Source organism: Pteronotus mesoamericanus, unplaced genomic scaffold (genome assembly GCF_021234165.1).
Source record: "Pteronotus mesoamericanus isolate MK-2021 breed Mesoamerican mustached bat unplaced genomic scaffold, CSHL_Meso_final contig_230, whole genome shotgun sequence".
NCBI lineage: Eukaryota > Metazoa > Chordata > Mammalia > Chiroptera > Mormoopidae > Pteronotus > Pteronotus mesoamericanus.
In genome coordinates, this window is record NW_026555096.1 from 445338 (window position 1) to 463890 (window position 18553).

At 35.2% G+C, this 18553-nt stretch overlaps 1 protein-coding gene across 3 annotated transcripts in view; it reads left to right on the forward strand.

Annotated features, from left to right (window-relative positions):
• PARG (poly(ADP-ribose) glycohydrolase) overlaps nucleotides 1-18553 on the forward strand; it is a 181398-nt gene that overhangs the window by 145871 nt on the left and 16974 nt on the right. For all 3 annotated transcript variants that reach the window (XM_054572362.1, XM_054572360.1, XM_054572361.1), the window contains exons 15-16: nucleotides 432-540; nucleotides 10163-10268. In XM_054572362.1, the coding sequence (XP_054428337.1) occupies nucleotides 432-540; nucleotides 10163-10268 (215 nt within the window). The remainder of the gene's footprint in view (nucleotides 1-431; nucleotides 541-10162; nucleotides 10269-18553) is intronic.

Below are 18553 nucleotides of genomic sequence, written 5' to 3' on the forward strand. Positions count from 1 at the left end.
TGATGTTACATATGCAGTGACCTAGAGCAAATCTTTCAGAACAAAAAGAGAATGATTTCTTGTCAACGTACATATGCCATGTCTTTAGTATTAGAGGAAAACAAAGACCTAAGTTCCTTTTATTTGCCCCCTAATCCTTTAACCTCTGAGATTCACTGTAAATGATGTACTCATATACAATATGTCATATTTATTGTCTCTCCATAATTTTTCATTTTGCTGTTTAATGCCTAGCAGTTGAAAATGTGTATGCCTTGTATCTAAAATAAAATGATGTTTTCTGCCTTCCTGTTTTTATGAGACCTATAGCCATGGGTTTGTTTTTTGTTTTTAATATTTTAACCTTGCTAAAGTCTCAGAAAAATATGAGGGTTTTACTTTGTGAGTGCCTTTCCCCATTCCTCATATTTCCCTACTCTGGCCTGCCCCAGGGACGACTGGCAGCGGCGCAGCACTGAAATAGTCGCCATCGATGCCCTTCACTTCAGACGCTACCTCGACCAGTTTGTGCCTGAGAAAATCAGACGTGAGCTTAACAAGGCCAGTAACCATATTTCTTAGTTCATCTGGCAGCTCTCATCTATTTACTGTCATTTTATTAATGCTGAAATTAATGCTTTCTGGTCATTCTTGCAGTGTCAGTACATCTGCCCACAACTCTCCTGATTTAATGAATCTGTCAGCTTGTACAAGATGTACTTTCCATTTTGTAATTGTTTGATTACTGATGCCAGATAGACTGTTGCTTGACATTAAGCACCACATGTGCATTTATCTCATCAAGTATATTTAGCTGCTTTGGAACATTATCACTGTAAAACTACATAGAAATCAATGAACACTGAAAATATTTTTAGACACACCCAATGACATTTTTCTCTACAAGGTATACTGTCAGGATTAAAACAGAAAAACCATAAAAGTCAAGTTAAAATTGTTTTGTTGTAGGGAAGAATCATGTGAATTGTTTATTGATTTGGTAATTTGACATGTTTATTGGAGAATCTCTGATTTTCTATGATGCTTAGTGCTGTCTATTGTACTCATTTTCTTTTTTTTTATTGTGTACTGAAATGTAAAAATGAGCCATTCCTGTTGTTAGTTCAAATTTTCACCATTAACTGTAATAAAGTATCATTCAGTAGATTGCTGATACTATTCTCTAGATTTAGGGTCTTACCAAAACAGTTGGCTTTTTCTGCAGTTCCTCTGAAAACCATTGTTTAACTCCTACAAGTAGGATTTAGTTCTGAGATTGTTTATTAAGATAATGAGGTTTGTGGTTTTGCATGGTTACAGATGTGCCAGTCCCTGTGCAGACTATAATGACAGCAGACTGGGTGTATCATTGCAAGGGAATTGGGAGTGCCTTTGGATTGGCATGTCTGGCATTCAGTGTATCATCTTCACATCTTCTTCCTGGATCTTACCATAGGAACAGTCTCCCGCTATTGTGCTCTACTTATCTTAGCTGAACTGCCTTGCCTTTTGTATTGTTAGTAAAATAACAACAAATAATCTCAAAAGGCTTTTGCCACACTAACAACTTAGTAGATATGATGAATGTAATAATTACACTTATAATCTTATATCTTAATCTACTTGAGAATCTAATTTATTGTTGGGCATGTTTTTTTATATATAATTTATTAGGTGGTTGTTTTTTTTAAACCTCACCTGACACATGCTTATTGATTTTAGAGAGATGGGAAAGGAGGTGGACAAACAATGATATGAGGGAGAAACATTGATTGGGTGCCTTTCCTATGGGCCCTGACCAGCGACCAAACCAGCAACCTAGGCATGTGCCCTGATCAAGAAATGAACCTAAGACATTTTGATTTGCAGGATGATGCCCAACCAACTGAGCCACATTGGCAAGGGCTATTACATTGTTTTAATGTTTAACATTCTTAAAGGAATCAAATAAAAAGTATGAAGAATAAATACACTGTTTTCCAAAGTTTAACTTAAAATAATAGATATTGTTTATCTTTTTAAAAAGTAATTTCACTATCCAGAAAGACCGTTCTTTGTTATAGCAGCATTTATAATTTCTCTCTTACCTGACTCTGAAATTCAGATATTTGCCTGAAGGATATCTTTTATTATATTAGCTACATTTTAATTGTAAGCCTGTTTCACTGTTCCATACTCCGTCCTTAAAGCACTTGTGTCCAAGCACGTAATTTTTTTTTAAGATTTTGTTTATTTTTAGAGACAGGGAGAAAGAGAAGGAGAGAAACATCAATGTGTAGTTGCCTCTCGTTCACACCTGCTGGGGACCTGGCCTGCAACCCAGGCCTGTGGCCTGATTGGGAACCGAACCAGTGACCCTTTGGTTCACAGGTCGGCACTCGATCCACTGAGCCACACCAGTCAGGGCATAATGTTTTTAGTACATAGTATATCAAGTAGAATAAGAAAGTTTATATTTAGATTTTCATCAGATGTTACTTCTTAAACATGTAAATGTGAATTTTTCACATGGTACCTTGATACTAGAAGTCATTTATGCAAGCAGTAGGTAGTTTGGATATATATGAAAAGGAAGTATACTTAAGCATAATCATATATTAATTAACACAGATTTAAATGTTTCTTTTTTAATAGATAAAATCTCTATTCCCACAAATACTTTTTGTAGGAGGTAGATCATTCACTTTTAAAAATTGTCAGCAAATACCATCTTTTTAAAAGATAACCCTAGGTATGCATAACTCTTTTCTTCTTTAATTCCCTTTTGCCAGTTGATGTTCTCTAAATTTACTTGTATAGCACTAACTTTCAGTTTACCCATCCTCAAAGACATCAGAAACTTTAAAAATGTGAAGCTGTGGTATATGTGAATAGGTTGTTAGTTGTGTTACCAACGTTGAAAAACACTTATTTGTAGAATATAGAGAACTTATGAGACATACTTTATACCAAAAAAAAGAAAAGAGTTTTAAAATAACCTAACAGAAGAAGTTTTATCTCCTTATTTAAGTCAGTCAGTGCCCAGCACACTACCTTATTTATAGAAACTTCTCAAAAATATTTGTTAAATGAGTTAGTCAATAATTAATTAACTTCATACATATTACTAATACAGTTTTTCAGATAAACTTTTTAGATATAAATGCATTATTTCAAATCACTCAAATGTTATAAATTTATGAATATTTCCTAAGTATCGTCAAATGCTAAAAAATCCAAGTGTCAATTGAAGTATGAAACAGATGAAACTACATGAAGCAGATGGATTGTTTTTTAATGTATAGTAAAGCAGTTCTCTTTGTTTTGAGCCTGCCATTATTTATGTCAATATGCAATTAAGTCTAATTTATATTTCATAAAAGATTCAGGTGAATGCATGGAGAAACTTTAAAAGAAGTATTCAAGTAATAGTAGAAATAATCATTAATGTTAAATGATTGCTTACTATATGCTAGGCACTCCACTTAGCATTTTAAATGCTACATATGATTTAATCCTAACCACCCAGAGAGATGTAGACATTGTTCTTATCTCTAAACTGAGCCTCGGGAAGTCGACTAACTTGTTCCAGCTCATACAAATAGGCTCTAAGAAAGCCAGGTTCCTCTCCCTTCAAACTACTTTTTAGTCCTGGCTGGTGTGGCTCAGTGGATTGAGCGCTACCCTGTGAAATGAAAGGTCGGTCACTGGTTCAATTCCCAGTCAGGGCACATGCCTGGGATGGGGGCATGCAAGAGGCAACCATGTCTGTCTCTCAGACATTGATGTTTCTTTCCCTCTTTTTAAAATCTTTTAAAAAAACAAAACAAAACAACTTCTTTTGCCCTGGCTGGTGTGCCGCAGTGGATTGAGCACCAGCCTGAGAACCAAAGAGTAGATGGTTTGATTCCCAATCAGAGCACATGCCTGGGTTGCGGGCCAGGTCCCCAGTAAGGGGCATGCAGGAGGCAACCACACATTGATGTTTCTCTCCCTCTCTTTCTCCCTCCCTTCCTCTCTCTCTAAAAATAAAAAAAAAAATTTTTTAAATCTTTAAAAAATACTTCTTAAAAATCTAACTCCTACCACTTAGAGATTACTATAACTTCCAGACTTAACCTGTTTCAATATTAAATCACTAAGAATGTTTCCTGCATTTAGTTAACATAGGATCCTCTTACAAGCATCTATGCCCTGGTTACCTCTTCCCTTTCAGTCAGAATCCTGTACTGTGAGCAAGCTTCCCCTTGAATGTTCTTCTCAGTATCCTCCTGTTTGATATACTTTTTAAAGAAAACTTGAGGATTCTTCATCCCCCCTGCCCCTGGAATGAAAATTTAATTTAGTAATTTCCCATGAGAGATGGAAATACCACAGGCACAAAGTGGTAGCCCATCAACACATGGTCTACTCAATGAAAGCACTTAATTTAGGGCTTGGCCCATGGCAAGTCATTTGATTAATGTGTTTTTTTATTCACTGCTATATTCATAAATATTTGCTCTTTTAGCAAGGGATTAGTTTTCTTTTAAAAATTTTTTTAAAAATATATTAATCTGAGGGAGAGAAAGACATGATTTTTTATTCTCATTCATTTATGTATTCATTGATTGCTTCTCACATGTCCCCTGACCGTGGATTGAACCCAAAGCCTCAGCATATGAGGACAGTGCTCTAACCAACTGAGCTACCCAGTCAAGACCGAGAATGAGTTTTCTAATCCGTTCATTGAAAAAGAAGAAAGGAGTAAAATGGTTTTGTTAAATGTCATTGATTATTAGAAAACTAGTCCAAATAACTTTGGGCTTTCTAAATTAAAGCATTTCACCATTTATTAGTTACAGTTACCTATCAAAATATAGTTGCGAATTTTATTACAAGCAACAAGGAGTTTTCCAGAAACTGACAGCACAACTTGTGGAGAATATTAAATGTTTTGTCAGTTTTGGTTTAAAGCAGAAGTCTATATTAAATGACTTTAGGGATGACTTGCACAATTCTGCCTTATTTTACTTACTTACTTACTTACTTATTTATTTTGCATGTGAGAGAGAAAGTAGACATGAATAGAGAAACTTCATTTTTCTAAATAAAGCAATGAGCCTAAGACCAGTTTTTACCTTCAAAATTCAGTGTGGATCTTTGAACTCCAGGGGCCTATCTGCTGCTTTTAGCCATTGCTCACCAGATAATAATTGAAAGAGCAATCCCACAAAGTGCTTTATTACTTCTGGAAACAATCTGCTCCATCTGGGCTCCACCTGTCCTACTGGACAGACATCATGACCCGATGTTTTTAAAAGAAGAGTCAGTCTCCTTTTATCTAACTGATACTGTGAAGCAGTGTTTAATCCTCTGAGAGATCTGTAGGGTAACATTCTAGAGGAAAATTATCTTTGTGATTGGAAAGATTTATGACTCCAGCTTGCAAAAGTGGCAGCTCAGCAAAGCAAGAAAGAAATCATCTGTGAAAAAGTTGCTTTTAGCCATGGTTAGACTCATTCAGGTAAGATTAAGTAATGAATGTATTTTTTGGAGACTTCTGGGTCAGAAATTTAACAAAGTAAAGAGAACATCCCAGCAGGAAATCACTACCATTTACCTTTTAAAAATTGATTTACTTATTGATTCTTTTATTACCCATCACATTTGGAAGGGGCTTATTATTAAAGCAGATCTTGATTAACAAAACCAATCAGTACTTGCTGCTGATGTTTTAAGAAGTCCAATATCTGATCATTTATAATATTTTCTTAAAATATGTGTCAGTTTACTTTTCAGGAAAATTAGTTCAAAATGTATCATTTTAGCGAGTTTTCCCTAAGTCTCTCAATATATAGAATCAGAATAACCAAAGAGATAACATAATCCGTCTTTAATTTCACATGTGAGGAAGGAAACTAAGGTGTGCATAATCTTTTCATTTTATATTGCAATTTTATAAAAAGCAAAATCAATTGCCCTACCAGGGTAGCTCAGTTGGTTGGATTGTTGTCCCATACACCAAAAGGTTGCAGGTATGATTCCAGGTTAGGGCACATAACCTAGGTTACAGGTTTAATCCCATGTTGTGGTATATATGGGAAGCATCCAATTGAGGTTTCTATATCTCTCTGTTTCTCTCTTCCCCTTTCATTCTCTAAAATCAATAAACATATCCTCAGGTGAAGATTAAAAAAAGCAAAATCAGTTTTCTAAAATTCCAACTATTTTAAAAACAAAAAAGTTACCCAAATAGTTGTTTTCATTTCTGCAGGGAATATTTAGTTTCATATAGATGTGTTCAAAAATTACCTATAATTTTGTATTTTACTTATTTAATTTAATTACACATTATAAATATTTTTCATACTTTCTAGTAATCTTAATGTTTAATGGCCATAAAATTTGTTGGAATGATATACTGTGACTTAACTACTGTGTTTGAATAATTAGGTGGTCCCAAGGTTTTCTCTATGATACCTGGGCATACTACAGTAATAAACGTCTTTATACAGTTGCTATTTAACCAAGAAACAGAAGAAATTTACAAAATTGTTAATACTGAATCTAAGGACCATTTTAAGACTCCTAATTAATAATATTTTATTCTCTTCCAAAGGATTCGTTTCTAAAAAATTATTAATTTAAACTTAAGTATAGTTGGTATACAATACTATATTAGTTATATTACACTTTAATACCTTACAGTGTAATCAGCCCACTAATTTTAGTAATCATGTATCACTGTGCAAACTTAACAGAATGTTATTATGTTTCCAAGATTCTTAATGGTCTTTTTATGTTCTGTTTGTTTTTAAGAAATCACAATATTCTAAAACCTCAGAAAATCAGTGTCAGTACCAACTATGTATTCATTTAAGTTAATTGTGGTAGATTGACTTCATATAAATAAGCAACTCTTTAGGAACCATATTTATAAAATTACTGAATATTAACCTGGCAAACAATATAATGTACTTACAGTATAGTGAAAGGCATAGTTTAATTATATCTACGTGAACCTGCTAAAACTAATGTTGGAGACTTGAGTTTGTGCTTAAGTGTGCATGTGCTCATGCACATCCATGTGTGAATTTTGTGACAGACAAAATTTCCCCAGTACCATCTATATCTTGGACCCATTTCTGGGCCTGTAGGTTTTTACAACCATTTTCTTTGTTTCCTTCCTATATCTCTATCTTCACCACTTCCTGTCTGGGCTCTAGTTTTTAACTCTAGATGCCAATATTTTCTTCCTGCTTCTTGTTTCTTAAAGCTTTCTTTTGAAACCTTTGGGACTGTAGATTTACCTTTATCTCCCCTCTCATCTTCCCTTCTCATCAAAACTCATTCCGAGATATTCATAGGTATCTTCCATTTACTGTCCTGAGGTATCAATGATTTCTTTTTTCCCTCTTTAAAGTTATTTATTAGTAAAAATAATACAATAATAAAATAAATAAGTAGCTCTGACATTGGTGAATGTCATGTGAGTAAAGTTTAAGCTGGCTTTCTTTTACTCATATTGTGCTGATTAATCTCCTTAAGTACTCTGTCTCTGGGTAGGGAAAACATAAAGAATTTGTTGTCAGTGTGGAGCTCTTGAGAATTCCTAGTACCTTTCCCTCTGAAGTAAGACCTTGGCAAGTCTTTTAAAATCTCTGTCCTTATCTGATCTTCGTTTCTTTTTTTTTTTTCTTTTTTTAATTTTTTATTCTATTACATTTGTCCCAATTTTTCCCCCTTTGCCCTCTCTATCCAGCCCACTCCAGGCTCCCACAGTCAATCCCCCATTGTTCACGTCCAGGGGGCATTCGTACACTTTCTTTAACCAGTCCCTTCCCCTTCTTTCCACCATTATCCTCTCTACCCCTCCCCTCAGGCTGCTGTTACTCTGTTCCTTGTGTCCAGCCCTCTGGTTCTATTTGATCTTTATTTCTTATTATAGTAGCTCAGTTACTCCTGTAAAAGGAAAAAGGATCCCCTGATGGGTGGCCCTTCCAGATCTTTAGCATTTGAAGAATCCTCTCCTGACTGGAGAAGGGAGAAGCAGGAGTAGTCCCTTTAAAGAGGATTTAAGGGAGCTTGCTTGCTTCTATTCTGTTTCTAACCTTGGAAATTCTTGTCTTTAACGGAATAAAATAATTTTGTATTTAATTATTATAAACAGTCATATCTAATCACTATTTTATATCATTTAATTTCTGATTATCTTTTTAAAGTTTTATTTGATTTTATTTGATAAAAACACCAAATACAAGTTATTTGCAGCTTATAGTTATGGCCATTTTTAAAGATAGTTTTTTTTTAAATTTGTTAATACTTTACATTAGGTTTTCCTTCCAATAATTTAAATATTTCAAATTATTTGTTGTTAGGTTTTAGTTTCACTAAGCTATTTTTGTTCATTAAAGAAAAGCTAGCCCAGATAGGTAAAGACAGAAGTGAGAAAGAGACTAAAACCATTCTGACAGTACAAAACAGAAAAGATACAAACTAGGAAGCTAAGAAATCTTCCTCTTCATCTAGACATGTTAGGAGTATTTGACAGGAAGCCAGAGTTATGTCTATTCTGGCAAAGAGTTTGTTTTCAGAATCCTATGAATCCGATTATACAGGTCATTTGTGAGTTTTGGTTTAAGCTCTATACCACATCTTTGAGTAATGGTATGTTAACAACTTATAATTAATATCTGTCAGGATTTATATCCTAAGAGAGGCTGGAAGGAATAGCCTTGTTAATCCCCTCAGAGAGTGGGTAAAATAAATTTTTATACTTTTGTGGAAATTTCACAGAGCAATTTACCATATTTCTATGTGTGTGTTTCATAGAACATCTTTCTTTATCTTTGTTTTTTCTCTGGGAACATTTGTCACAGATCGTTTTTACTTTATTTACTATTATACATAAGCTATATTTTTGGCTTTATTTCATACTTGAGAGAATCCAGAGAGATTTGCTTTCCTCTTGTATTCAACATCTTAATATAGTCTGATAGTTTTAGAAAAGTAAGAACCCTTAGGAAGCAGAAGGACCAACTAGGCTGACAGCAAAAAAATGAAAATCAGAAACTCTGGAACCTTAAACTGCAACCTTCCCTTAAACAGTCAAATGAACTGTTCGTGTAATTGGTACTTAGCCAGCATCCTCAGGATATATTGTTCTTTTCTCAGGTTACTGAGGAATATTTTTAAATATACTAGTTTAAAACAGAGCTGTGAAACTAGAAAATCTTGGACCTGGAATGAATCTTAAGGTTATTTTGCAGCCAGGTGTAGGAATCCCTTTTGTAATATAGTTGCTTGCTCACTGTTAAGCATCTTAGTGGCAGGAAACACATTTAAAAGCTATCCACAGCCCTGGCTGGGTTGCTCAGTTGGTTGCAGTGTTCTGACTCACCGGGGTTATGGGTTCTATCCCTGATCAGGGCAGATACGCGAATCAACCAATAGGTAAAACAACAAATCAATCTCTCTCTTTCTCTCAAAAATCAATAATTAAAAAAAAAAAAAAAAGCTATTCACAGTTACTAATCTGGTACCAATAATTCAGAGAAAGAATGCTGAGGAAACATTTTAGTAACAACCTTTTACCTTAATGGGGAAAAGAAAGCCTTCAAGTAGCCCTGACAGATGTGGTTCAGTTGGTGAGATGTCATACCGAAAAGCAAAACGTCACGTGTTCAATTCCTGGTCAGGACACGTGCCTGGATTGCAGGCCAGGTCCCTGGTTGGAGCATGTGCAAGAGGCAGCCAATTGATGTTTCTCTCACACATTGATGTTTCTCTCCCTCTCTTCCTCTCTCCCTTTTCCTCTCTCTAAAAATAAATAAAATTATTTTTTTAAAAGGCCTTCAAATAAAAGTGTGTTAAGTGTCTTTCCTTCATTTAGTTTGTTCGTAATTACGATACTATCAGTTCTTGGAATATCTCTGACATTTCTATTTATATGTCTCTGAATCAGAACAAGAAAATGAGAGCTGTATTTGTTTAAGGGCTTTGATTTGTCTAGCATCAAAGCAAATAAATATTAGAACTGATCATTTCTTACTCTCTGTGTAAGCCACGATTTTCTGGTTTTCTTTGTATTTTGACACCTAAGGGGAAAAAAGAGAGCAAGATAACATAAACTGGATAATGAAGAAAGATCCAATTACATGTAGCCAGAAAGAGTGCTCATGTTTAATAACTCATATGCTTTGATATTTCTTTAATCCTTCAGGCCTACTGTGGATTTCTCCGTCCTGGAGTTCCTTCAGAGAATCTTTCTGCAGTGGCCACAGGAAACTGGGGCTGTGGTGCCTTTGGGGGTGATGCGAGATTAAAAGGTAAATGGATAAATTGTTAAAAGAATTCCAACTATCAAGAAAAGTTAGCCTTTCAACCTGGGTTTCTAATGTTCTATCGTAATAAGAGACTACAAAGATCTAAGAGAAGAGAAAAAATATTTGACATCATTCTCTTTTTTCTTATTGTGTATAAAGGAATTCTTATTTTTGTTTACTATTTCCCTACAGAAGTCACTTATTTCTCTGATCTACCTGACACAGTGTTTAGTTGAATAGAGAGAAGAATTCAGAAAAGCTAGGAAGTTTAAAACCAAAGCACCTACTCAAGCACATTCCTTCATGGAAGTGTTCTTTTGTGTACAGAGCTATTTCATTGACTCAGTCATTCATTTACCAAACTGATAAGACATTTGCTGTGCTCTTGGCCCAGCAAGATCAGACTGTTACCCAGACAGACAGGAAGATAGACACTGAGGTTGCTGGTCTCAAAACCATGCTCAAGACCAGATACTGTGGTTGGCTCCAAGAATACAACGTGATTAATATGTGGTTCCTGCTTTGGAATTCAGTTCAGTATATGAGGGAGAGACATAGACAACTGCAGCACACAGTAATGAGGGCTTTAAAAGAGGTATACCATGTGTGGGAATAATGCTTGACAGAGCTGCATGAATGGCACAGCTAAGGAGACATGTGGGTACCCAAGAAGGATAAACATTTCTTGCATTTTATTGTTGCATAAAAATCATAAAACCTGATCAACAAAGCCTTTGGCCATTTACCAGATTATTACATCTCCTCTACTCTCAAAAGTATCAGTTATATAAAAAAGTATTATATCATTACTTAGGATTATTATTACTGTTCTTTGTCAACCCAACTGGTCTGACACCAACTGGGTGTATTGCAATATGAGTACAATCCTGACACTTCACTACCTGGAGTTAGAGTAGACCTCACAGGTTAAGTGCAAAGTCCTTCACAAGACCACCCCTACTTTAGATGAGCCAAAAGTCTGAGGTGGAGGGTGGGTGTTCTCCAGGCCACACATAACTGACCAACTGGCTACAAGTTGGGAGGTTCTGACAATTCTCCTACAGTGTAATAATTTACAAGAGTGACTCATAGAACTCAGTAAGGTGCTGTTACAATTTTATTATAAAGGATAGACATAGGGTGAAATCTGGGAGGGAATACAAAACTCCGTATCTTCTCCCTGTGATGTCAGGGTAGTTACTCTCCCAGAATATCAATGTGTTCTTTAGCCAAGAAGCTCCACTGACCTTTGGTGTCCAAAGTTTTTATTGGGACTTCATACACAGGGATCACTGATTGGAACATTGGCCGCATCATTTTCAAACCTCCCTTTACTCCCTGGAATTCAATGGCTAAAAGTCCCAATGCTGAAGCTATCTTGGGGCCCTTTAGGAGTCAACTCATTAGCAAAACAAAGACACTATCACTTAGGAAATTCCAAGGGCTTCTGAAGCTTCTGCCAGGAACCCCAGACTGAAACCAGACAGATTCTTTGTTATACTGTGTTTACCAAATTAACAAAGCAAACATTAACTAGCCAGCTGTCCTTGATAGCCAAACTAGATATAGATAAAACTAATCACTGGGAATAAGACAGTTGAGTCTGTCATAATTTATGAGTCTCTTTTTATAACAATGACACATGTTTATAATAATATTTTAAATCCAGAAAATTATCCTGATATATGTGAAAATCACCAGAACTCACTGTTAACTTTTTGGAGACCATCCATTCAGACATTTCTGTGTAACAATCTATGTAACTTTTGACATTAATAAGATCACACCATATATTCCATGCTCTGACTCCCTTATTTTGAAAACCTCACAGTCTCATGGATGGCTTTCCACATCAAGAAATGTATGTCCACCATTGATATTTTTTTAAATAGCTGCATGCTATTCTGTTGTATGTACCTTGTATACCATAATTTATTTCACTCCTTCTCCATTCATAGACAGTTGATTTACTTTCTTTATCTTATATAATAAGCAATACTGCAGTATATAATTATAATGCTATATATAATTGTTTTATTAGGGTTAATTCCTAGAAGTAAGATTAATGACTCAAAAGATATATATACTTTATATTTTGATACTTAACTGCAAATTGTCCTTCTGAATTACATTGTCTTCCTTGCATGGGGCACCCTCACCAAGATGGGATTTTTAATTTCTCTGAGGTTCAATGTATTTCATGTTGGTTGCTCATTTTTATTTATTTTGCAAATTGCATTTTCATGTCCTCAGCTATTTAGCTGTTAGGGAATTATTTTGATTTTTCATTTGTATGTTAAGAAATATTAATTATTCATTTCCCTCAACCTCCTCCAATCAGTAGTTAGCAAGTAGACAGAACCCCAACAAGTCTCAATGTCCCTTTACAGCAGGAAGTAGCCAGAGCATTTGTCACCCTGAAGTCTCCAAAGATTTGAGTTCCTAATGCTTGAGCGGGTAAAATGTTAGGTGGAAATTTAGGAGAAGGAGGAGGGCTGGGAGGGGGACCATAGTACTTGCAGGAAAAGCTCTTAAATAACTTCGATTAACTACCTCCAGCCATGTATCCATTTTTAAAAGGATAACAAGAGGTGGTCTGAAGCAAGATGGAAATCTGAGTTAACAAACTCCCACCCATACTTATGCTTAGGAGGTCATGCCCTCCCTTGGAGGAGTATGCACCACCTTCTCTCACCAAGCCCATACTCATTCCTTCGCCCCACCTCACAATTATGCAGGTCCTCAGGACAGAGGCCAAGTGCCTGTGCCTTTCTTACCCACCTAGGCTAGGTCTGTTCTCCTCCATGAGAACATATCACTAATAAACTGTGCTTACATACTAAAAAAAAAAAAGAAATATTAATTATTTGTCACATGTTGCAGTATTTTTCTCGGTTTTTAAATTTATTTCAGCCTGTTGGGTTATTGTCATATGGAGTTAATTTTTACATGTTTTCAGTTTTGTTATGTGTTTAGAAAAATCTTTATTTTTTCATTGTAAATACTTTTGCCCACATTGTTTTCAACTCAAAAGTAAAAATTAAATGTAATTGTCAATGTCTTGAAGTCTATAGAAAAACATTTCTGGGTTTTATTTTATGAAATTTTTTATCATTCTGAATTTATTTGAGGAAACTTATTTTTCACTCTGGACTTACTGATCTTAGGACAGATACTTTTTTCTGTTTTTCTTTTAAGTAAAATGAATGAGTATAATCCATACCATCAACCCAGAAACAATGTCTGCCATAACCTTTGGTCATTTGTGATAGACAATTTAGGAAACTTTATAAAGGTGTATCTCTCTTTTTTCTTTATGAGATAAAGGCTTTCAGACTGCAGGGTGATTCCACTGGTGACTATCAAGTATAGTAGTCAAAGATTTTCATTATGTCCTTTATTTCCTCAATTATTGAGATTTAAACTTTGGAGTGACTTTTTGACCATACCCAATCCTTTATTTGCTTGAAAAATCATTTTAAAAATTAGAAGTATTCCTAGTGTTTTTCAGTAAGGGATTATTTACTAAAACTGATTTTCAAAATAGAGAAGTTTGGTATATCTATGTAACAAAATATTATGCAGCCATTACTAACTATTTCAGACATATAACTGCTGAAAGGATTCTTTTGGAATCTGCCAAATTGGGAGGAAATACACAGTATACATAATATAATTATTTTTTACAATAAATGAACATAAAGTATCATACACAAATTTGAGATTCTCTCTGTTTATCTGTTTGTATGCAAAGATTAACTATGGTTATCTAGGTGAGTGATGTAGATGGTCTTTTTCTTTTTAATCTGTATTTTTCTACTGTGAGCATACAGGGTGGGGCAAGAGTAGGTTTATAGTTGTGAGTATGCACAACTCAGAGTTTATCCTTGTATTATTATTTATTATTGTATTTTCCATATAAGCAACTGTAAACCTACTTTTGCCCCACTCCGTACATTGGTTTTTGTAACAAAAAATCTTATCAAAAAATTTTCTGACAGCATGCCCTGGCTGGTGTGGCTCAGTGGACTGAGTGCCAGCCTGAGAACCAAAATGTTTCCAATTCGATTCCCAGTCAGGGAACATGCCTGAGTTGCTGGCCAGGCCCTCAGCTGGAGGTTCACGAGAGACAACCACACATTGATGTTTTTCTCCCTCTCTTTCGCCCTCCCTTTCCTTCTCTCTAAAAATAAATAAATAAAATCTTCAAAAAAATTTTTTTCTGACAACATAAGAGGATCTCAAGGGCATTATGCGAAGTGAGACAGAGAAAGACAGATATTATGATCTTACTTACATGTGGAATCTAAAAACAAAACAAAACGAAAAACCACTCATAGATATAAAGCACAGCTTGGTGGTTGCCAGAAGTGGTGGGGCAGGGGTGAAACTGGAGAAATGTGTCAAAAGGTACCAACTTCCACTTACAAAATGAATAAATCATGGGGATACAATGTACAGCATGACAACTGTGGTTAACAATACTGTACTGTATGTTTGAAAGTTGCTAAAAGAGTAGACCTTGAAAGCTCTCATCACAAGAAAATAAATTTTTGTAACTGTGTATGGAGATGAATGTTAACTAGACTTACTGTGGTGGTCATTTATTTCTCACAATATGCAAATATCAAAGCATGTTGTATACGTAAAACTAATATAATGTTATAGGTCAATTATATCTCAATTTTAAAAAGTCAGCCATCAAGATGGTATATGTTCCTCTTTTATAAGACCCCCTTCTCATTAGTCAACATCACAGACACGAACAAAGTAAATCCTAGATTAATCTTGAGAGGAGAGAGCACCAAGAAAGATACATGTGCTAATGAACCAGAATTAGGGAGATAGAATAAGTACATAAAGAATAATCAGAGGCCCTGGTCCAATTCAGAGTCTCAGTAGATGATACCAATTTGGGAAACTAAAACCCTTTGCAAGCAGATAAACACTGGGCCAGTATTAACATTTTCTCTACAGGCCCTCCTCATCTGTCCCTAGGTTTTACTAAACCTTTCATGAAGACTTTTCTGAACTATCAGGTGCTGCCCCTACCTTATAAGAGAAAGAAGGAAGAAAGTATAGTTTAAAAAAAAAAACAAAACCACAAAGGAAGAACATGGGCATATGTAAATCCTTAAGCTTGTATTTCTCTTACTAGAAAAAAGGCAAAAATATTTTTAATCTGTGTTGCCTAATTGTACATGAGTATTGCAATTTGTAACAATTTAATTTTGAACTACTTTCATTGTATGTTATACATACAACTGTTAAAAATATTTTTCATATATTTATTCAACAGGCAGTTATTAATGACTTTCTGTCCCAGGCAACCAATGGCCCTTGGAGACAGAGAGTAGGAAAAAAAGGACATGGGGAAGAGGGAAGGGTTTGGTGCCTGTCCCCCAGCAATATCCAGTCACTTCCTGCACATCATTGCTCCAAAGGGGCACTCTTGTCCTCTTACCTGAACCCCCATCTTTCTGAGTACCCTGCAGAGGCCTGTGGAAAAGCTTTTGAGTGATTTTGAACTTTCCTATTTGTGGATGTCCTAGATTTTCCAAAGGGACTCCTCAGCCCACATTTGACTTTTAACACGTTATTAGTTTTAACTGATTTATTCCTGCCTGTTTATATGGTGGCCATCTCTTTCTTCTGTGCTCTTTCAAAGATAATAGTTTCTGTGATTCATCTCTTCTTGAAGTGGCTTGTCATGCTTTTCATTGCCTTGCAAAACTCAGCTCCCTGGTAGACTCAGGAAAAGTTATGATGCTGTAAGTCACTTGGCCTTTTTTCACTGTTAATATTGAAGCAATGTGGGTTTTTGAAATTTTATTAATCTCATCTCAGTAGAGACTATGGAGTGGACTCCTGTCCTAAGTGTACCATCAAGCACACATGAGATTCTGAGGAGGTAATTTAAAACCATTTCTAAATAGTTGGGTTTTCTTTTAAAAAATGTTTCTTTTATACCTTATTTCTAATTTTATTGCACTGTAATCAAAGAGTATAGACAATATTATTTCTACTTTTCGGAGAGTTTTCAGCTTCTCTTTGTGGACTAACAATCAATTTGTGATCTCATTTTTTTGTGCTTGCATTGTGAAGAGATTGAGTGCACCAAGAAAGACAGATTGGTACTTTAAAGTTATTTTTGTTTTATTGTGTTTTTATCAGTTTCTTTTTGCATTTCCTTCAGTGTTTATTTTTTACATATCTCCATATTGTTTCACCTGACTTGTGAGAGATTATGCCAATGCTACTTTATCATAATTAAAAGTATCTTGATGTAGACTTTCAGTATCCAAAAATGACTTGCAACTACAATATGCTGAATGAATTTCTACTTAACAAAATTATTCAACAACTTGTGAAAACCTGTTTTCAATCTACAGTTTTGCATATTCTTTTTTTATCTGTATTGTATTTTTTCCATTACCATTTAGTCCCCTTAACCCAACTCGCCCCAGCAATTACCACACTGTTGTCCATGTCCATGAGTCCCTTTTCCTTTTTGCTCAGTCCTTCCACCCTGTAAAAGACCCCCACACTAGCTGTCATCCTGCTCTTCATCTATTAGTCTGACCCCATTTTCCTTGTTGTTTGTTCATTAGATTCCACATGTGATTGAAATCATATGATATTTGTCTTTTGCTGACTGGCTTATTTCACTTAGCATAATATTCTCTGGGTCCATCCATACTGTTGCAAAGGGTAAAATATTTTTCTTTGTTACGGCCGAGTAGTATTCCATTGTGTAAATGTCCCAGAGATGTTTTATCCACTTATCTATTGATGGACATTTGGGCTGCTTCCATATGTTGATGACTGTAAATAACGCTGCAGTGAACATAGGGGTGCTTGTGTTTTTTTGAATTAGTGTTTTGGGTTCCTTCAGGTATATTCCCAGAAGTGGGATCACTAGGTCAAAAGACAGATACATTTTTAATTTTTTGTGGTATCTCCATACAGCTTTCCACAGTGGCTGCACCAGTCTGCATTCCCACCAGCAGTGCAAAAGGGTTCCCCTTTCTCCACGTCTTTGCCACACTTGTTTGTTGACTTATTGATGATAGCCATTTTGACAGGTGTGAGATAGTATCTCATTGTGGTTTTAATTTGCATTTCTCTGATGATTAGTGATGTTGAGCATCCTTTCATATATCTATTGGCCTTCTGTATATCCTCTTTAGAGAGGTGTCTATTTGGGTCCTTTGCCCATTTTTTATTGGATTGTTCATTTTTTTGGTGTTGAGTTTCATAAGTGCTTTATAAATCTTGGATATCAACTCTTTATCAGATGTATCAGCAAATATGCTCTCCCACTCTATGGAATGTCTTTTTATTTTGGTGATGATTTCCTTTGCTGTGCAAAAACTTTTTAATTTCATATAGTCCCATTAATTTATTTTTTCTTCTTTCCCTTGCCTGGGGAGATATACCCAATAAAATATTGCTATTATCAGTGTCTGAGATTTTGCTGCCTATGTTTTCATCTAGGATTTGTATGGTTTCAGATCTAACATTTAAGTCTCTAATTCATTTTGAATTAATTATTCTGCATGGTATAAGAAGGTGGCCTAGTTTCATTTTTCTGCACGTATCTGTCCAATTTTCCCAATACCGTTTATTGAATAAACTGACTTTAGCCCATTCTATGTGCTTGCTTTCTCTGTCAAATATTAATTGATTATAAAGCTGTGGGTTTGTTTCTGGGCTCTCTATTATGTTACTTCAATCTATGTGTCTGTTTTTATGCCAGTACCATACTGTATTGATTACTATGGCTTCATATTACAGTTAGGTAGCATGATTCCTCCAACTTTGTTCTTCTTTCTCATTATTGTGTTGCTATGTGGGGCCTTGTGTGGTTCCATATACATTTTTTTAAAATTTTTAAATCATGTTTATTCTATTACAGTTGCCTCAATTTTTCCCCCTTTCCTCCCTCCACCCATCCCGTCCCTACCGCCCCACTCTCACAGTAAATTCCCACACTGTTGTCCATGTTCATGGGTCATTCATACATATTCTTTGTCTAGTCCCTTCCCTTCTATCCATCATTGTCCTCTTTCCCCATCCCCTCTGGTCACTTTCAGTCTGCTCCATGTTTACTTGCCTGTGGTTTATTTTGTTCGTTAGTTTATTATGTTGCAAAGATTGCATTTATAGGTGAGATTATATGGTATTTGTCTTTCACCAACTGGCTTATTTCACTTAGCATAATATTCTCCAGCTCCAGCATGTTGCAAAAGGCAGAAGTTCCTTCTCTCTTTCTTTTTATTTTAAAT